The sequence below is a fragment of the Hetaerina americana genome, unplaced genomic scaffold (genome assembly GCF_022747635.1).
Source record: "Hetaerina americana unplaced genomic scaffold, ioHetAmer1.1.p SCAF_4, whole genome shotgun sequence".
NCBI lineage: Eukaryota > Metazoa > Arthropoda > Insecta > Odonata > Calopterygidae > Hetaerina > Hetaerina americana.
The window spans coordinates 54,563,611-54,586,485 of NW_027286985.1; the positions used below are offsets into that span (position 1 = coordinate 54,563,611).

General features: G+C 36.2%; 1 protein-coding gene across 1 annotated transcript in view; it reads right to left on the reverse strand.

Annotated features, from left to right (window-relative positions):
• Positions 1-22,875, reverse strand: part of LOC139692326 (gametogenetin-binding protein 2-like) — a 35,355-nt gene that overhangs the window by 6,896 nt on the left and 5,584 nt on the right. The window contains exons 4-9 of the mRNA XM_071590446.1: positions 20,148-20,429; positions 13,774-14,028; positions 13,149-13,323; positions 11,166-11,399; positions 9,908-10,000; positions 6,263-6,842 (exon numbers count right to left, since the gene is read on the reverse strand). Coding sequence (XP_071446547.1) covers positions 6,263-6,842; positions 9,908-10,000; positions 11,166-11,399; positions 13,149-13,323; positions 13,774-14,028; positions 20,148-20,429 — 1,619 coding nt within the window. The remainder of the gene's footprint in view (positions 1-6,262; positions 6,843-9,907; positions 10,001-11,165; positions 11,400-13,148; positions 13,324-13,773; positions 14,029-20,147; positions 20,430-22,875) is intronic.

Sequence of the window (22,875 nt, forward strand, 5' to 3'; positions counted from 1 at the left end):
TTTTCTCCAGGATCTACGAGTTACTATGGTTTCTGCATCATTTTACTTGTTTTCTTGTACTGCAGTCAGCTGTCCATGATCATCAGGTACTGATCATTATTTAAAGGTATATCCTTGTGTTTCATTCTGAGATGGATGCCGCCAATTTGGTACCTAGCCCTGTCACCCGGTATTTTTTATGTCCATCTTTTTCTACAGTGTTACTGAACGAGGGCGTTCACTGCAACAGATTTTCTTGTTACACATTTCTATCTGACTTCCTCCTGCAGTATTTCATTTTCCCAATTTGAAATGTCTCACACTGCCTCCCTCTTGGCCATCTCCTACCATAGCATTATAGTCTCCCATCAACAGTTAGGTTCTCCTTCCCTTTTACTTCTCCTAGAACCTATTTGTATGCTTCTATTCCCTCTTCTGAATGATTAGATGTCGGTATATACACCTACATTAGCCCTGGGTCCATAGGCTCTCCCTCTGACTTCAACACCAGAATCCTCTCATTCTATACCCAGCATGACTTGATCTTCTCGCTCATTCCTTCTTGAATATGATGCCACCACCTACAATATTATGGTTGTCTCCTGAATATGTCATCCTGTATCCATCACTCCAGAAGTTTTCAGCCTCAACCCACTTCATCTTGCTCACTCCCAGACTGTCGACACCTATTCTATCCAACTCTCATCTTAGCATTTTTCAGCTTTTGGCACAATCCTAATAACCCCAATGTTTCATAACCTCATCTTGTAACTGTCCACCTGGACTGATGTTCCCCTCCCAGCAGTCCCCGCCCAGAGATCCTTTCAGGGAAATATTTTACCTCTGGATTATTTTACTGGGTGGAATGCCATCAAGTCCTATTTAATGGTATTCCTTCCATTTGATGTCAAGACCAATGCAGCCTTGCATTCAAATATGTCGCTATCACCTATGGAGACTTATACGGTGGTTTTCCATTGCCGTCCACATCGCAGTACTGTGGTCAATTCCAAAACTTTCACTCTTGCCCACAGCTGTGACAGTTGATACCGGACTGATCATCTTGATCTGAACCAACAGTGCCTTATGGTGAAACTGCTGCCTTGCAGGGTAGTTTTTGGTGTAAGATCCACTTTTCTCATCACCTTGTTACAAAAATATCAGGAATATAATTTTTCCAAAGCTCAAAACATTTGCCACCTCTGATAATTGAACCAGTGACCCTCAGTTTCATGCTTAGACTTGCTACTTTGAGGCTACCACTGCCCCAAAATGGTTATAAAATGAAAAAATGTGAATTTACAGAATAAGCTATTTACATAAGACCTAAAATCTTGTTTATCTATTCATCACTATATTTATGTAATTGGTCCTACACCTGCTGTACCTTTCTACATCACTATTTTCCATTCTCTAGTGTTTGCAACAATCATCTATACAGTTTGGATGTTTCGCAACTTTTTTCCATTGAAACTGGATGGACAATCCTTGACTCGGTAGTTTCATGTATTACTCATGCTTCATGTACACAGGAGTACTTCAAAACCTAGACAACTTTACCACCATCCATAAAAATTTAGAAGCCAGCTTAAGCTCTCGCCTTGTTATTGGGTGTGTTCAAGGGTCTGAACCACCAAGAGTTGACACAACAAGCACGCCCAAGGGGACTAAAACCCATGACCTTTGAGTTAGGGAGTGGGCTTGTCACCTACCTAACCGAAGAACTAAAGGAGGAAAAATTCTTGCAAAAAATATGAGGAAATAATGAAAGAAGAAAAACTTTTCAGATATTCAAGGCATAAATTGCATATTATTAAAACATAGCTTAAATTTCAAGATTTAATTATCAGAATGGTAATACTGATGGGTTTGCCTTATTATCAATATGAAGTGCTTGTTCACTTGCAGAAACAAGATGATTCTAAAATAATTAAATCCATCAAGGTCTGGTTCCTTGAAGCAAGGAAAGGTCGGGTTGCTGAAATTGAGGCAAAAATGAAGGATTTGATTGAAGTACTTGGCAGAGAAAGGAAAATGGTGGCCTCAGGTATGCCAAGACTAAACGTCTTATGTAAGTTGCGGTCAAGTTGGGCCATACCTTGAAATATAAACCTGGATATCAAAACTTACAAGAACCAATTGAGAAAAATGAGAGCCAGAACTCCACTAGTTAACCCCAATAGAATGAAATCCTTAACGAAAGAACAGTAAACTCAATTGATTGTAAATGGACCTTAGACTCTTGTAAACCGAAGTATATGCACCCTAGTACATTAGAGGACCTTAAATGTGTATTTTATAAACATATTAAAGAGATTTTTTCCCTGAAAAATCCACAACAATGTTTTTCAGAATATGCATATAATTTTTAGTGTATCTACTATCCGAGTAATGGTTATCCGGATTAAAAATCTTGGCTAAAAAATCATATTTCATTCATTATACTGATATTTATTCTAAAACCACCTCCATATACATATTTCTTATCTTAAGATTACTATGCACAGAAATGGGAATGCTACATGAACCAGAGCAATCAATAAATCTGCATCAATACCACACCACTCAGATATAGTAATGCTACAAAATTTTATGCAAATAGGTCCATCTTAAGGTAAGTTTGAGCTCCAACACCTCAAAAGGTAGACTACCAAATAATAACAACTTTATTGAATATGATTCCCAATTATAAGATAAGGTTAGCCTTTGGCACTTATTCAAGTCCTAGGTTTCATTGGTCTACATAGTCTTCAATGATCACGCATCTCACACTAGTCATTTCAGTTGCAACAATTAAGCACGCCTAACAATAAAGAACAAGTTTGGACAAGCCAACAGTGTGATTTGCACACATGTATGAAAGGGTAATGATAGGCATGTGCTCTAGTAAACTTTACCTAGTCCTAATTAGGATCTACATCTACGCATACACCCTAGCAGACCCTTTTCTATACCAAACTAAGAATTACATCTTTCATCTATATATTGAATGGTTTATCCAGCATATTCAGTGGTATGGACATTTTTTTCTCCGTCTTGACTTACATTGCTGATCAAGGCTTAAGCCCTTCCTGAGAAAGTATGATGATGCATAACATAAGATAGTCGAGAGACATACAGATTGAATGAAAATCCTGTCAAAATTGATAAAATGGTTTCAAACATCATTGAGTGTAAACAAGCTACTCACCACCCCATGCAATATTACTGTGGATATAAATTTCAGGCTGGAGAAAAGATGGTTTTTCAATAAAAGCTAGATGAAAATTAAATCCAAAAGAAAGGATATGATATGTAATTCCTTATTTTACAAGAGCCCATTTGGCATAGGACTACTGTCAATTATCAGCCACTGGACTGATAATGTATACTATTTCATTCGTGTGTTTACAGATAGCAACATATATTATTCTAAAGGCACATCTAAAGCCATTATATATGCCATACTTTTCATTTGTTACAAATATAAAAATTGAGAAAATGCAAAATTAACTTGGTACACTAAATTCTATCACCAGCTCATGGGATAATAATGGAAGTGGTTTTCTGTTACCATCTTCAAAAGTGTTTTTAACATGACATGATCGCTTAAATGGCTGTCCCACTGAGGTCAGATGCATTTGCAACTACCTCACTGATGCACAGATATTGCGTGGACTAACTTTCATCTGGCTCCTACCCTTCAACCTATCTGACATGGTCAATCCTAACTGGAGCAATTATCATCCCTCCTGCCAGCATACTTTAGGGGACATCAGAATGCACAAGACCTTTCCCCTGTCAAGACTGTAGTATATATTAAATCAATGAAAACAAAAGAGGAAGTGAAGGCAAGTGGGTTGGGAGATGGTATAAAGAGGAATCCATAGGAGGCACAACAGATGGACACAGAGAATTTTATTGGCAATAGAATGTTAAAGACTGTGATCGAGGGGAGTGAGAAGAGAAAGTAAGTAAGCAAAATTGAAGACAGCTTTACAGATGTCAGGTTATGTTTTGTTAGGAGGGGCAAAGAAATGTATTGTTGTACAATTGTAGAGTCTGTGTCCATCCAAAACTATCTTAATGGTAGAATAAAAATAATAATAATGCTAAAATTATCAGTTTTCTCAACTTTCATCTTTTTAACCAGGCTTAGGAAAAACCAGAATATCTAAAATAATAACCTTTTTACAAAAAGTAAGGAAGGGTATATAGCATAAGGATATGTATAAGAGTAAGCATGAATTACCGCAGTGCATTTTTGTTGTAATTAACAAATATTTAAGCATTATTGAAATCATGATAAAATTTCCAAAATTATTTACAATGTTTCTATGATCCAAATCTGCAAATATCTAATGAGTACAAGTTGATAATTTTGATAATTACTACGTGGCAAAATGGATGCGTAGCTGCCAACCCTATGCAAGACATGGTATAGTCACTCCTGCACATTTCCAAAGACCATAATATAAATAATGTGAATTATAAACAAATTAGAATGTTTCCCAAAGTTTTGATTTTTCAAACAACAAATAATAAGATTAGATAATGTTTCAGTATTTTTGTCAAAGACCAAGAGACATTGCACTTTAAAAATTTATGTTTTCACTTATACAAGTACGTCAACTACTTGCACCTTTTAGAAAAAATGTTTCAGCGCAGATTTCTTCATTTTCCTAAACTGTGTAACAAAAATCAGGAAGTGGAGAAAATTGCTAATTTTAGTGTATGTAAAGTTAATTTTTGCAATTAAATGTCTCTATTTTTAGATGCATCACAAATTTAATAAATGAATATAATGTCAAAAGGAATAACTTTTAAGCAGAAATTGGTTACGACTTGTAAAAATCTTGCAGCACATATTTTTGATTCCAGCAGCATATGCACTCTGCAGTCGAATTTTGGAAAGTTGAAAAATAAAAAAAAAACTGATTTCACAAGGTGGACATTTAGAGTAACATAATCCTCACTAGCTCAACAGGCCTCAGTGAGGTTGTAGTCATATCAAAATTAATTTACCAGGGCGGAGATTACAGTTTAATCTTTCAGCATTATCATTACAAAACAATAACCAAATCTCATTTCTTCAACACACATGCTTGTAATATGTAGGGGAGTATCATTCAGGCAGGGAGAATGCTTTTTGATTCCAAAGATAGGTTCTATATCCTTGGAAAAACCCTGATTTTTCACAAGGAAAATGGAATTGCCATACATTTCCAAGTTTTATGGACATGGAAATGCCCAGTATTTAGCCCTTTATAGCAAAAGGGCATGTCTTATTTGCTGGTATATAGCAATTTTTCCCTCCAAACACACTTAAAATATGGGATGCCTCTTTATACACTGGAAATCAAAATTATGAATTGGAACTCCAGGCAGTCCAAAACTTGTGGTTTATATTAATACAAATATATAAGTATTCTATTGCATATTAACCTATTGCAAAAGAGCGTTTTTGATTGAAACATTTCTATAGTTTTTTCTGATCTGTAAAAATAATAATTTGCTGGATATATTTTGTGCTACATCACTAAAAGATTCCAAATTTCCCATTCCAGTAAAAAAGACTTCAAATCCACTGACATCTCAATCCATCATTCACCCAATGTGCACATGCCTGATAACATTTCACAGATTTTTGAAAAGGTCAACTCTAACATGGATGCAAAACAGAAAAAGTTGTATAATCATGTAAGAAATGTAGAATAAGTAACTCACTAGAGGACACAAGAGGATGAATTGTTATACAAATACCCAGCTTCTATTGAAGACGCTTCAAGTAAATCTTCATTTAGCTATGGAGATTAATATCTGGGTTTTGAGGATGAAGGTTAAAAGCTATCTTGCAAAAATTTCCTCACGTTACATTTTTGTAGGCATAAATAATATAAAAAATTAGCATTGTAGATCATTGTGGAATTTCATTAAAAAATGTTCACTATTTTCTTGAAGATGTACCTTCGTGATCTTGTATCTAATACACCAGCTAATACAGTAGTTGCCAAATGAAAATAGCCAAACGTAAGGTTAATCTACATTTAAGTAACCATAATCAAACTAAAAACATAAAAACCACTATCAAAGCACTACAGTTAAAGAGCTATGAGAATTTAATGTTAAGGAAATTATTACATATTATATTAACTACTACCGTAAATATGAAAAAAAGAGAATTTCAAAAACCTCAAGAATATTTTGCAAGCATCCCCTTCTAACATGAAGCCCATCACATAAGCTCTCTTTCAAACAAATGGTGTAACAGTAATTAAATCGGCAAAAAGCCCATTAGTCTCACCTTCATGACTACAAAACCCATCAGAGCAAGCAACTTCCGAGCCTTCAGGTGAAGAGGGAAGACTACACGACGAGGACATGGATGCAGAACAGGAAGCAGAGGAGCCAACATCCCTCGAATTGTGGCGGTGGTGATGGTGGTGGTGGTGGTGATGGTGGGTGTTCCCACCAGATGAATAACCACAGTCACCCCCTGAACAAGAATGGTCCTCATTCAAGTTGCACTTATTGTTAGTTGCCCCATTCCACTTGCCCTTGCTGCCAACACCATTTTCACATTTTGACAAATTATTGCCTTTAACCTCCACAGCCTTCTTGCCCACACTGCTTTGATGTACAGTTTGGCATGACCTACAGTGTAAGGAGCCATTAAATGGGTAATGAGAGCGACATGAATGGTTTGGAGCAGGAGTCCCGCTGTCAACCTTTGGTCCTTTCTTTCCGTTTCCTTTGTCAGGAGGCTCTTCGCCCACCACTATCAAATCCCTATCAACTCTGGCCCCTCTTTCTCTCTCTTTCTGTTCACATTTTGGACAGAGACAGGGCTGAGTCATTCCATCTTTGGATCTGTTTTTGTGCCCCTGAAAAATGAATAATTTGATTAAGTAACCAAGCTGAGTCAACTATCATGAGACCTTCAAACAATCCATTAATGCCATTCAACGAAATACATTCTATGATAACTACATGTGTGCAAAGCAGAAGTTTTTTTCCAATGAATTGAATGTTAAATGATTAATGAATAATTAATTGAATCAGCCACTTTTCCCATCTTAAGCACATTCTTATTGAATAATAAATGACCAATTAAGATAGCTTGCACTTCAGGGAAGAGCGGCTGTATATGGCATAAATAACTGGTATTGAAATTGCAAAAAACTGTCATTGACCACTCCACTCCAGCCTAAATTATATAATTTATGACAAAAGCAAACATTTTTCCAGTGGTAACAATGGTAAAGTAATTCTATTTTGTCAAACAATTTGAAGCAAGGCACTATATACTAACATAAATCCTCTACATAAAATTCTATTTAAATCTAGGTACACACTACAACTTCATTATTTCGATATTCAAGACACCAAAACAAACAATGCATGTAAAAAAGTATCAGATTTTGAAATAAACAAGCATAAGAATTTTGTTGTTTCCATATTTGGTCAGTCAAAATCATGATGCTCTTCCTGTCCATTCGTTGACCAGATATTTAATCTGCATTATAAGCTATTTAATTTATTTCTCTGTTTAACAATGAAGTATTTACTGCAGTACAAAATGAATAAATAACATAAAATGAATGCCAAATCATAGTTATAAATTGGTAGTAGTAGTTTTTAGGGGAGGCGGCCGACAGCTAAGGTCATTTGCGCCATAGGGGATGGACAGGAAAGGATGAAGGGTGGAGAGAAACCTGGCGTCGACATTAGCCTACACTTTACGAAAGGCGCCAAGGGGTCCGCAGTTTAACGTCCCATCCGACAGATGGCGTACTCACTCAAAGTGCCCGCCACAAAGCACCTCAAGTAGGGATGGAGATACCTCTGAAAAATATTCAACACCGCCGGGATTTGAACCCGCGCCCTCAGGGTGGGAAGCCAGTACGTTAGCCTCCGCACCATCTCAATCCCCAATATAAATTGGTGGACTAAAGACTTCTGTCTACTGGACTAAGTTCATGATAACAGTTCAACTAATGTTTTCAGGACAGACATCGAAACAGCACCTTTTCTGCCATATTTTTCTTCCATTATTCTCACTATTATTGAAGTGGATCAAATTCATCATTCTGATCCCTGAGCTATGGCAAGATTCTCTTTCCTTATCGCTTAGAAAGTTCCCATGAGTCGGCACTACACTGGAACTTGACACATTTTTGGGTTCTTCATGATAGTGTTTGCATTTTATTTGAGTCCAAATTCATATTATAGCTCCCTCTATAAACAGATAAATTGTCCTCTATCCATGGTAAAAATTAACATTTGAACAAATAATATGTTCATAAAAATTAATTTATTCATCACTGACACCTTATATCCTTAAGTCACAGCTTCATTATTACTTGTATTCAACTGAAAAATCTTAATTAAGAAAGAACTTGCATACACTATCTAAACAAGCAATATGCATTTTGCAGAATGAGTTTGTACTGTGATCTAACGTTGGAGACTTTGAAGTACACTAGAAACCAAAACTAAAATACTATAAGTGCTGGGAGTTGAAATTAGATCACAGGTACATGAGGAAAGTGTGCGCAAAGCTGGTGTTGGAAGTCTTGAGCAAGGAACAAAAACTGTCGCTGCTGGAAATTTCACAATACATTTTGGACTGCGTCCAGGAAGACGAAGATTTTCTTGACAACGTTATTACCTCAAAGGATAGCTCAAAAGGAGCTCAAAGGATATCAGTTCGACTCCATCGAGGTGGTTCAAGCGGCGACAACAAAGGCTCTCTACAGTATTCCCGAAACCGACTTCCAGCAGGCTTTTGACGAGTGGCAGACATGCCGAACTAAGTGTATCAACGCAGGTGGAATGCATTTTGAAGATTACTTCTGGACACTCTCCAAGTTCTATCAAAGTGGCGCCAACATGGTGATTGTTTCAAACCTGAATTGAGTTACGCTTTTGTAATTTAGGATTTTCTCAAGAAAATTACCCATGGAGAAGAAAATCGTACACAGTGATGTTTAAACTAGAAGTCATCAATTTCAGGAAAGAAAAAAGAAATGGCAAGGCCATCACAATTTACCCATTAATAAATCTTTTAAATTAAAGATATTTTATAGTTGGGAAATGTGGATGATGTCTGGTATGAAAGACTACACAGAATCGGGAAGGATTATAAGTGTCTTATGAAGAAATAAGCCGGTGGATCCAAGAAAGTTGGCAGGATGTCAGAGTGGCTTGTGTACAAAATGTATTTGAAAAAGCTTTAGGCAATATTTCAACACCAGCGCTAGAAGATGAGGAAGAGAGTGTGAACTTCAGAGAGTGAACTCGGAGATGTGCCTGAAGAGATAATAAATGCACTTAATTCATTTAAATGTGATTCAGGTGACGAATTTCATGGATAAGAGTGATCTATCTATCTTATCATATTGTTATATATACATGTATATAATACGATGCACCTTACATATGCATGAATTACTATGTATTAGAATAAAGAAGTACTATGTATTAAAATAAATGAGGCATAGAAATTATATGTTTCTTCTTTTTCTCATAGATTTATGAGATGAAATAACTGTAACAGTAGCAGATCTGTATAAATTAGAATGTAATTAGAAAGGCATACTTCTAGACTAATTTATTTTTGCGAGACTCTTCTTTAAATTATTGTGTGTATAGGTACGTAAATGTTTGGATTTTTTCAATTTTCATTGCATGACGTGCATCGTCATCTTTTTCCATCATCTGAATATTTTTGCACAGATGGCGCGTGCATTATTGATGGGAAAATACAGTAATTGAAAAGTAATCCATCCAATAAAGGCTGGTTTTTGAACTGACATTAACAACTATAACTACGGGTGCACAATATGGAATATCAAACACAAGCAATGGTATTGGAGGCAACTGTTAGCATACTTGAAGAGAACTATAATAAGTGAGATTCATGCCAATAAAATATTATAAAAAATACCTTCTTGTTATCCACATTATGATTTTCTTCAGAGGAGCAATTGCAGTCCTTCATAGGTTCACTTACAGGCAGCACAACACCATCTCTGTCACACTATAATGATAATAATGCAATACAAAGCAAACTATATTAACTTCTCAGAAATAATACAGCATAAGATAATTTCAATAACTGAATTGAGAATAGCTAATAGAAATGAATCTAAATTACAAAAATATTTTCAACCGGAAAAATTATCACTCCACGCTTTCCACTATTTCTCCTGGAAAAACTAAAAAGCAACAGCAACAAACAATGGCCCTTAAGTTATTAACATTATTTTTATCACTATTGCACTCCAATTAAGGAAATTCCACTAGGTACCACTTAAGTACGTTATGAAGCAAAAATGATGAAAGAAGAATGACTCATTGTACCGAGCTGTTATATGTTGTACTATTTATTCAAGGATTCCACTGTTGGCAATATTGGCCAATGGATAACTCTAACTATATCTTCCACAATGAAGGTGGAAATCCATGTAAGTACTTTTCATATACACAAAGATTTTTGTATGAATTATATTTTGCAAAAACCAAATGGATATTGAGAAATTTTTCTCCAGTGCATTTTTATATTCTTGTTTTACTTTCCTCATCAACATCTTTGCTAATCAATATAAAATCAAAACTCGCTACCAAATGAATAAAATAATCAGAGGCATTATTTTTTTGTTTTCCATAATAAGCTAACCACAGAGAAATGAGTGATTAATTAATTTTTCCCAAAAGTTCCTAAGGGATACCATTGCTATCAGATTATCTAGGGGGATTTTATGAGCATGGTCCTATTAAAAAAAATGACATATTTAAGCAAATTAATATACTAAATTTTTATATATAATGAGAATCAATTCCTGTACCAAGAAAACCTATCAAAGAGTAAAAATAATCTTTGGCGTTAAAGGGATCAAGTATTCTACTTAACACATGTTTACTTGAAATTTGTTACTTATTTAACATAGGTAAACAAAACTCAATTAAGTAAACATATTTAGATGGCCTTAGTAATAATATAATATTGTTATGCTTCAACAATACCCTATCTTGCCACTCAAGGCCAGACTCTTGTCATTATTTAAATCCAGTAAAAACTAACCCTGGTGTTTTAAATTATGCCCTTGTTCATTATCTTTACACCTCATATTCCAAAGATATGCACCTCAATGCATGTTCTATGCATTCTGATGCAGTCTTAAAAATTGATTTTGCACCTTTACCTGGCAGGGATCATCTCTATCATCAGCATTCTTCTCTCCTTCCTCATCTTCCCCATCTGTACGCCCACCCTCTGGGTCAGCACGCTCTGCCAATCGACCGCTTCTTGCCTCCTTCTTCCTTCTCTTCTTCTGCCTCTTCTGCTCCTTCCTCTGAGCTTTTGCCATCTCTTCCTTGTTCAACTCCTCAAACAGAAGTTCCAGCTGCGATATGCCCTGTTTCATCTCAACAGCCATCTAAATAATTCAATTACACCATGTAAGAGGCAGCATCACTGACATTTCGATATCTCACAGAGTAAATTCATGTTTAAGGTTTTCACTGGGTTAAATAGAAAAAGCAGTCCTCCTAAAAACTTCTAAACTTGTTCAAAAATATAGTCACTCATCCAGTCAAAAGAGTGGTATAACATCTGGCTCGGCACTTTTATGAATATCTGTAAACCTGCAATACTACCATACAATATGAGTCTCAGGTGAGTACTGATATTGAAAGTTGAACGTGAAAGTCATTTATTGTCTTAATCACTCAATGTCCAAATTACCATCATAAGTTCTTGGAAGATTCCATTTAAACAAAAAAGAGCTATATTTTGAGTTAGTTCTGAAAAAATTTGGACACTTTCCAAAATTTTAACAGATTGATTTTTTCAGGACAAGTGTACTGCTATTTAAAGTATCACAAAGGAATGACCACTATTCCCTCAAAGAATCAGAGAATTTAGTAAAATGACAATTTTTAATTCCACATTGCAAATTTTAATTCTGCTAACCAAGCTAAACATTTTCTACTGAGTGATTCCTTGTTCTGGATATAAAATCAAATTTAGTTGTTAGGGATGCTTAGTTTGTTCCCTGGGAATTAAAATTAGGCAATTCATGAATGTACTCCACTTTTCCCTATTATCATCTTTAAAAACTAGATGGCCTCAAATCACTAGGCCTTCGCAAATCTGAATCAAAAGAACCAAATTCATGTGTGCATTAATGCAATAATAGCTTTAGTTTTTTCAACAAATGCAGTCCAATCTCCCTCAACCAAACTCAATACTTTGATGGACTGGGTCATATGATATTCTGAATCACTTGGATTGTTCTGACTCGCGGGGATTTGTTTCAAAATATTCTGACCCGCTAGTCTATTGATTATGTTCATACTACTCTGTATCAAAATCCAATCAGAATGCCCACCCCTATGCAGTTATTATAAATAAAAAAAGTCTAAAAGCTGCAAAATTGGAAGCACAGCTCCTCTTACAGAAATGCAAACATAATAAAGACAAATGAAATATTGACAACCATTAATTGATGATTGCCTTTTACCACCTTGGATACAGCCTAGAATCATGTGCCTTAAGTGGGTCAAGGATTGTAAGAATTGTGAGCCTGGGGAAAGAATGAGGATGTGTGACTTTTACACTGTAACTTTCACTGTAGCCCATTAGTGAGAATTTAAGAGATAACCCAAGTCTTTTCTATGTCTACCATTTCCAAGCCCTGCCTAAGAGTTTTGACAGTTCTGGAGGTTTGGTCCCAGTTACACCCCCAAGGTACACTCTTACACTACAATTTTGGGGACTAAAAAGGGACAAGATGTTATGACAAAATACCTTACATACAATGTCACAGGTTTGTGGCTTCATCTGCACATAATTGTGCAAAAGTATTGCCACAGTCCATGAGGTAAAAGCCAAACTTTAAACACTGGAATACTTTACCTTCTAAAAATTCAAAAACTGCAAGAGATGCCACAACAGTAACTTTTAACGGAGTCATCTGCTAATGTGCATTACCATGCAACAATTTCCAAAGGGTAAAAATCACCCGTCTTGACCACGTTTGGTCACAGAGAAAAACATGACTGTCAGGATCCCAGGGTAAAACAGGCTACCAAAGGGGTTCACAGGGGAAAAATTAGCATTTGCCCCTTGACAAATGATAAAGTGTCAGTTAGCAAATGATAGCTAACAGGAAGATCATAATTACCTCAAAACTACGGCACAATGCATGCAGAGCAACAGCTGCAAGAACTTGTACAGTGGTTTGCTGATGACGTAATTTATGATACAGGGCAGACAGTCTGCGATGTATGCATAGGCCTACAACAGTTAGAACTTCTTCCTGTGCCATTTCTAGTGTTTTTGCATGGCGTTCACGTCGACTGAAAAAAATATAATCACTTGAGTCAAGAGATGACATTGATAATTAGTAATAGAAATAACATAAGGCATCAAACAAATTACTTTAAAGTATGAATATTTTTTACACCAGTTTAATTACTCAAGTCACAGAAAAATATCTAGCATAGGTAATCAATATCTTTATCTATTATTAGTTGGCACAAAATCCTCAAGATTCAATCTCTCAAATCCAAAACTACACTTAAGAAACCAAATTTATAAGAACAAAAGACCATATCAACTTTATCAGCATTTTCAATAAATAAAATCTTGAGGAGGATCAACTTGGCTAAATAAATCTTTCAAAATAAAAAATTTGCCACAGAATGATAAGTGAACAATAAAATAATTGTGTATTTGAAGGCATCTGAAGTGCCCCACTCTTATCAATATTGATTTGATATCATATTAATTATTAAATTTATCATCACCTTCCAACAAGCTCCGGCTCAGCACGGCCTATTAGGTGACCAACAAAGTCTGTATTGCACAATAAATGAATATGCTTGTCAGGTAAACATCGTTTTATCCCTGAATACAAAGATGGCTGGTATCCCTTCAAATCTCCCCCACTACTTGGACTGGTATTTCCACTGTTATTGTTGGTTCCAGCATTTGAAGCTCCTTCACCTTCGACTAGAAGGGTGTAAGCCCGGAGAACTTTGGATCGGCACTCAGTACAGAATCTTGAAATAAAAAGCAATGAGACTTCTAATAACTTATCCAAACATTGAGTAATAAATTAAAAAAATACATTTTAGTCAAAACAGTTCAGTCTTAAAGTTTTAATTAATTTCATTCATCCATTGATTTAAGCAGTACTCCTGATTACTTTTTAGTGTTACTTTGGTCAAGATTTTGATTTTCTCAGACTTTTCATCACAAAATATTTATTTATCAAAAAATATTTCAGTAAAATAAACCTATAAATAAAAAATGACAGCAGGAAAAATATTCATTTTCTGATAGTAAGTAAATAATGTCAATGCAGTTCAGGTATACTGCTAAGGATAGTAAAGTACACTGCACACCCAGACTGGCTACACAATACATGGAGAAAATATTTGACAAACTTGAATTTTGGAACCAAAAATAAAATTAATTATGTATTCATAAAGGATGGATTGTAGGATAGTTTGATGCATTAAAGTTAGCATTTTATAATTTCATTATATTGAAAATTTCTGGCAAAATTTCATCTACCAATCATGAAGCATCAGCTAAATATTCAGATGTATCCAATGAACTCCAAGGAAAAATTACAGACTCAAGTAAGCCTTCAGCACCAATGAGACATATATATGGGAAACATGACATTATGAATATAGATTGGTAAAGACAAATGTTTCAGCTCCTGGCTTTAACATAACAAAATGAAGATTCCTTTCACTTTTCTGCTCCCAGGGATTTTAAGTTCAAACCTAAGTTGCCATATAGACAATATAATCCAAGGGCACTGAAGGGTAAAATAGGATAATCCATGGGCAATGATGGGCAAAGCAAGAAGTTTCCTTATGTCATACGGAGGAGCAACAGCAAAGCTTGGGTAATGGCAGATTTACTAATTTTGCTTTTAAGGTGGCTCTCATAACCATCCAGGTCATTTGGAATCTCCTGGTGAAGAATACTTTGAGATCAAAGCTCAGTTCTTGCCACCTCATAAAATTTCTCTTCTCCAGTCCTTGTATCAGGGTGTTACTACAGCCCTTTTACTCAAAATCATATTTCACTCACAGAAGTTTCTCTGGCATTTGTCCAATAATGGATGCAAAACAATCCATAAAGAGTTAGCTATTGCTGGAAAAATAATCTGATATCTCATAGGCCACTGAAATAATAAAGGAATCATGGGATGAATTGAAGAGTGGAACAGTGAACTGACCATGGAAGGAAAAATCTTTGGTCTGATGTCATTCTTGACTACCAAGGTTTTACAGATTATATGGAGGATATTAGATAAATAATCAAAATTATAAGATACATCAGAGGTAATTAGTTTGATGGCATGCAAGGAAATGAGGGAGAAGAATAGCTCAAGTGTTATAACGAGCATTTGGATATTGTTGAATTAGAGCTGGTGACATAGATTTTAAAAGAAAGACATTAAGGAGCATTTCAGAGCCTGAAATCAAATTCTAAAGTCTAAATTAATACCAAAAAATTGGAGTAGGCAGAAGACTTTAAAAAGCACCAACGGAATCCTGTATTTTGTACCTGATGATGTCGACTGTTCAACAAAACTGGTCATTTTAATGAATTTAAGCCTAACTTACAAAGCTTTATTTTCCAATTTCATCATGAAGTTCCATAAAGTTGAGCAGAGTACCATAGAATTTGTCATTCAACTGTTAGAAAATATTTTAAGAAACAAAAGTTGTGTAAAGATTAATGCCATAATGTACTCTGACAGGTCATATAAATCACTTTTTTACTATGCTGTGCATCCTTGCAGCAGCTATTCTGGAATTGGTAAGTGTCAAACATAGGATTGTTTGTCAAAACTGCCTTATTTAAACAGGAATTTTCACCAGTATAATGGGAAACTAGTGAAAATGACAACAAACTTCATATTACTTTAATTTTTCTATCAAATATTTTTCATGAGCGCAATACTACAGGAAATAACAAATAGATGTGATGTATTTTCTTTCTTAAATCATGGAAATGTAAGCAAACTTTGTCACTACTATTGAAATACTCCTTTCTTTGAGTATGTTTTTTTCAATAATAAAAAGGAAAAGTTTTATTCCCATAAGGTAAATGTATCTACAATATGGTTTCATTCACGGCAGTACACCCGGACTGACAACCCAATGTTCAGTATTGTTTCCATACTTAAAGAGTCTTCCCTAAGTTCACAAGACATTAATGGGAAAGGCCATGCAGGACAGTAAAAATATTATGCTTTTAAAGAGGTTTGGGAATGTGCCAAAATAGGGTAGCCAGAGATAAAAATGAGATGTCACTCCAAGTGTCAAAGTAATTATTTCCAGCTAATTTGGTGAAAGATGACAGATTACTCATTCAGGAAAACTGACTCGTTATCTGGAAACCAATGAAACAAGGAATGCTGCCAAAACTTTAACATTAGTTTTTCAGGATAATTAAATGTGAAGCATACACAAGACAATCCATTTGACAGCCAATTATAGATTCAAGAAATGCTCACAAGATGGAATTCAAGTTATTGAATTTATTACAGATAAACTAATGGCAGTGTACCCACATATTCTGAAAAGTAAATCAGAATAAACATGAAAGAAGGTAGCCATGCAACAGGGGTATCATTTATCATTAAGCATTACTAGATATCTGGATAAAATTTATTCTGCATATTTAATTCATCCTAATGAATATTGTCATATATAACTATTGCTGTTGATTTATTTATTTCAGGAAGGCAGAGGTTGAAGTAACATGCAGTATGGAGAACATAAGATCGCATTATGATTTAATTCTTTTATTTGTAAGGTTACAGTGCCTGACAAAACCACAATGAAATGATGGCTGTGTAAGGAAATGATTGCCTGTGATGTTACACAGTTGTAAGGTGTAGTTGGAAAAGGAATTTTCAAACTAACCACATGTCCTTCACAAAGAATCCAAGAAGTAAATATCATCTATCATCCTTTAATGATGCTGCCACAGTGAAGAAGGTGGGGGGGATTTATCCCATTAGATAGAAGAGCAGCCATCCAAATGATCATGAATGAGACTGATTTAAGCTATGGCAGTGAGTGGAAAATTATTCACGAAGAGCTGCACATGCCCAAGGTATCAGCATGCTGGCTTCTGTAACAACTAACACCTTTCCAGAAGCAAGCACCGTGCAATCATGATCGCACGTGACTTGAAAGTGTGGTGTGACCGTCAGGGAAAACAATGTGGATTTAAAATTGTTCTACATCCATTTTATTCTCCCAATCTCACCCCAAGTGACTTTAAATTATTCCCAAAACTCAAAAAATGATGGTGAGATTGGAGATTTGACAAAACAAATAATGTCATTCAAGAGGTGGAACAATGGTTTTTGACACAATTTTCTGAATTCTACAATTATAGCCCTTAAAAGGTCAAGAAATGCTCGGTGGAATGCATAACTCTGGATAGTGATCATGTAGAAAAGCCTAAAGAATAGCAAATAAAAATTAAGTTTCTATCTTGATTCTTTTTTAAAAATAATTAAAAGATAATGAAACCTCATTTACACTACATCAATTGGAGTAGGCTGGTACCAAAGGGGTGATTAATTACGATTTAAAATATTTCCAGAGATAATTTCCAAGGATGTCCATTCTAGAGGAAATTGGAATGAACATGGCACAAAATTTCAAAGGCAAGATGACATGATTTGCCATAGAATATAAAATTTAAATCAGTTACAGTCCAGAATATTTACTAATGGGACATACTCTAATAACATACCCTTGATAGTAAAAAAAATAGGCTCTTGACTCAAGACTGGTTGCATTTGAAGGGATAGAGGAAATAAATGAAGATCAAGGAAACACAACAATTTAATCAGCTTTTCAGAACTCCAGAATTAACAGAGAAATTGCCTGATTAAGTATTAAATAAAATAATATTATTGATAGTAAAATGTGTGTAAAAATGCTGAAGGACAGTGGGTACCCAAGAAAGCATTTCTGCATTGTTATGAGTTAGTACACTTGCAAGAGGCTTTCTATGAAATCGTACCACTCTATTTCTTATGAGTTCTTCGTTGGGAAACACAACATTTGAATCTGCAACCATCAATATCAGTAATACTGTTTATTACCTTCTTGTATCTGTGTTCATTTTCCTATTCCCTGTATTTTGTACCACATGTCTTTGTAAATAGTCCAATACTGATGAGTTCTTAATCTTTTAACATTGTTGAACAAGAAATAAATATATTCTCATCCCAAGTAGCAAGTGGCCATTGATATTGATTAAAAATGCCAGGAAACTAGCATACAAGGTGTGATCAAAACAAGACCGGACTGAATTTAATCTGTGCAAATCGTTGAACAGATCAAAACGAGAAACAGCCATCTAGCCACACATCTGACGACTAAAACAAGAGGTGTTGTGTCTGTTTACACTGAGTCGTTACGCAGCAGCAGGGCTACGTGTCTTGACCTGTTCGTCATCGTGTGCAGCGGCAGCAATGAAGGAGCTAGAGGAGCAGCGTGTGTGCGTGAAATTTTGTTTCAAACTTGGCACAAGTGCTACAGAGACATTTGGAATTATTCAGCAAGCCTTTGTCAATGAAGCCATGAGTCGAAGCCAGTGTTTTGAGTGGCACAGTCGTTTTAAATCGGGAATAACCTCGAAAGATGAAGATTCGCAAACGGGGTGGCCTTCCACTTCGACAGACCCAACCATGTCAAATTGATAAACGATTTGGTGCGGGCAAATCGCCGTTTAACTGTTAGGGAGATAGCCGAGGAAGCGAACATTAGTTTTGGATCCTGTCAGACGATTTTGATAGACATTTTGGGCATGACATGCGTCACATCAAAACTCGTCCCGTGGGTGCTGACTGATGAACAGAGACAAAAACGTGTAGACAATTGTCAGGAACTCGTAGATTGAGCCAATGCAGAGCATCATAACCGGTGACGAAACCTGGGTTTACGGTTATGATGTTGAGACAAATGCCCAGCCTTCTCAGTGGAAAGGTCCTCATTCTCCACAACCAAAGAGAGCTCACATGTCCTGGCCCAATTTGAAGGTCATCCTGGTGTGTTTCTTTGATTGGCAAGGGCTGATTCATTATGAATACGTCCCTCAAGGTCAAACAATCAACAAAGATTTCTACTTAAAGGTTATGAAGAGGCTAAGGGTTGCAGTGAGCCGAAAGAGGCCAGACATGTGGAGAAAAAATGCATGGCGTTTCCACCACGATTCCTGCCGGCTCACAAGGCGCTGATCGTGAGAGGAGTTTTTTGCCAGAAGCGGAACTTCTGTGATCCTGCAGCCACCCTACTCTCCAGACGTGGCTCCGTCAGACTTTTCTTTGTGTCAAAAGTTAAAGTCAAACTTGAAAGGGCACCGATTCAACTCTAAAGCGGACATTTAAACTAATTGTACGGCGGACCTAAAGAGGATCCCTAAGGTGGCTTACCAGGCAGGGTTCCAGAGCTGGAAGAATTGTTGGCAAAGGTGTGTCGCCAGCCAAGGCATGTACTTTGAGGGTGACAAGTTCGATTAAGCTGCATACGTCGAAATACACAAGTAAATAAACAATAAATCAGTCCTGTCTTTTTTTGATCACATCTTGTATAGTGTAGATTTCACTGGTGGACAACATCAGAGCAAGAGAGACTGAAGTAACCATTACAGGAGAAATGTTAAATTTCCTAAGACTGAACCTTCCCGGATACTAAAACCACAAAGAGGGTACGTAGCACAAATGGCAGCTGGCAAGGATATCCTTTTCCTCTTTTCATTCCAGAGCAACAGGGGGGTTTTGAACATGATCGCCCATGGCTAATTGAGTAATTTGAGTAGCAGGCTCCACAAAACTTCCCTACTGGTGGTTTCCCAAAACAACACTAATCGTACTAGTCACATATAAATAAACTGATAATACGTGGATTTTTTGTACCATTTCACAGCATACATCTTAAAAGAACAAATCTGGGTGTGGATACCATCATTATTAACCATGAATAATAAAGGATATTATGTATAAACAGAAATTACACTTTCAATCTGCATGGCAGGCATTATTTCAAAAAATACAAAGTACTGCTTAGCAGAACGTATAATTAAAACTAGGATTATAAAATAATATTTGAAATTATATGATGTTCACCTATGCTTCCTTAGGTATCCCTCCAAAGTAGACAATAATGTGTGGTTCTCAATAAGCAGCAGTTCCTCCCGGCAGACTTGCCCCAGTGACTGCCATGCATCTAACCAACTTCCAGAGGCTCCAACACTACCCACACCAGGCCGGGCTGAGCCCATGATATTTGTTCCAACGCCCATACCACCTCCAAAGCCCCCTCCACGCTGTGACTCCAACGAGTGCAGCATGCATCTCCTGCTCTTCCGTAAGCGAGGTTGGCTGTCAACTAAGCTGCTCAATCGAGCACTGCAAAGCAAAATGCATAAAATAAACTAAAAATAAATATGCCACAGAAAAGGCCATGTATAAACCAGTCTTGACAGAGTGCTATGAATGACTGCATAAACAGTCATGCAACCTGAAACCACATCAGATCATATGTTTTTCAGTTCATGTGAGTGGAGGTGGGGCAAGCAACCATCCACCACTCACTTCCAATCATCTCATTACACTTCCATCACTTACCTCTCCCATAAAACCAGCTCACCATGCCTCATTCTTTCCCTCCCGGCTTGAACAACAAGAGGCTCCACATTAACCTCATACTGTGTCAGGCCCATCACATTAACCTTTTCCTTCCTGTATAAAGGTCACCTGGTTGACCAATATAAAAACATCGGAGAATATTTTCTTCTTTGATATCACCATTGGCAACAAGAATATACACATTCAGGCGCTATGGAGAGTATATTGAGACATAAAAGTTTTAGACTTATTAATATTTTTAAAGCATATTTTTAAAAATAAATAACACCCAAATGTTTTATTAAGTATAAAACCATTAAAAAAATACAGACACAAAATAATTTTACCACACAACCATGTGTAATAGTAAAAAATTTTGAATGCGATCGCCCACTATTTATTTTAGCAGGAGTAAATTAAATCAAGGATTATTTTAGTGTCATGATGTATGATGTGCTTTGTTAGAAGATGCAAGATGCGTGGGCTGTAATGGTTGTGTGCCCATCCAAAACTCACCTTAACTTGCACACTACCAAATTTATTAATAATCATAATATGCAGACACAAGGATAGAAAGAAAAACTAGGTCATATCCAGATGAATAGGAAAAGTTCAAACCCTCTGTTGTTGGGCAGTTGCCCTTCTTGTGTGAGTACAAAGGGTCCCTGGCATAGGAGATAACCTTGCAAACCCGGCATATGTGAATGCCAATCATGAGAGTGACAATTATTCCTTAAGACACCTTAGTCATCAAGTGGTTATAAATTTGTTTTCTTATGTATTCATTTTGCATTGTTTGTGTGTGATTGAGGTTAATGTGGATCACTTTCCAAAACACAAACAAGTGAACTAGGGTGTGTTCTTACCCTTACTTGTAACTTTGTTTTTACCTCCCCCCCTGTAAGCAACCCTAGTGCCAATCAAGTTTACGGACTCGGCTGTTTTACCTAACTAAAATTGCCCATTGTTGAGGTACATATAGCAATTAACAAAGCTTGTGACAGAGAAAAAAATATTAAATTAATCTTGGGGACACTAAAAATAGCCATTAAATTATTCCTTTTTAGTGATCCTGAACTTTGGCAAGAGAAGATCATTAAAAATAATTTTCTTTGAATCTACGAAAATATGCATCGGAATGACTAGAATTATTATTAGAGGATTTCTACATTTTTAATAGGTTTTGGATAGACAAAGCATTTACAATGGCACAATATATCCCCTTGCCTGTGCTTACAAAACAAACCTGAAACAAATGTTTTGTAACAATCTTTCCTGCCTCCTTTGGATTTCTTCCATTAATCTTCTTTCCTCCACCACCATGCCTACACTTCCTCGCTTGTTTTCCTTTATTTCCACTTCACCATTTCCATCCTTCTCCACACCCACATTTCAAAAGCCTCATCTCTGCCTATCGTCCTGCTTCAATGACCATTTTTCTGCATCATACAAAACTATGCTCCATATTAAAGATTTAATGAGCCTTTTCTTAGCATTGTCACTCATCCTATCCACTCCCTGTCATCAATTCCCTCCTCCTTGTGAAAGCTTCGTTGCCTTGTGCACTTCTCCTTACATCTCGACTACATAGACCAATTTGGTCCAAAACACTTCAGAGAAAGATTAACTGTTCCACCTGCTGCAGTCTTTACCCTCTTATTTAAATGTTTAACTCAACCTTTCTCTGCATAACCTTTGTTCTGTTAGAATTATTTTCAACCCCATAACTTTTGCCTTCACCTTCCAATGCACACAACAGAGTTTTCAATCCCTTGGCTGATTGACAAACTGAAGCTTGATCACCCACAGCAGCAACAGAATTTATTGATGCTCCACCTACCTACAGTCCTTCCCGTTCCTCCCTTAACATTACCCTTACATATTTATTAAAAAAAAAGGTAATGGTGGATATTTATACCTTACTACTCTGCCTCATACAGCCCATCCCAACTCTCTCTCTCTCTCTCCAACACAGGCATCTGAGCAGTCTGAGATATGCAAATATTGAAGATAAATTGCCTACCCTTCCAATACATCCCTATCTTCTCAAATACATACTTTAACTCTATCCATTTTACCCTACCTTCTTGAAGTCCAAAAAACGAAAGACATGTACATGATGATTGTTCTCTGGGCTCAGGATGGAGAGAGATATGCATGTCTTAGCAGTATTGAGGTCACTAATAGAAAGCAACAGAGTACAAACAGTGTGAATTTGTTGGGCTGA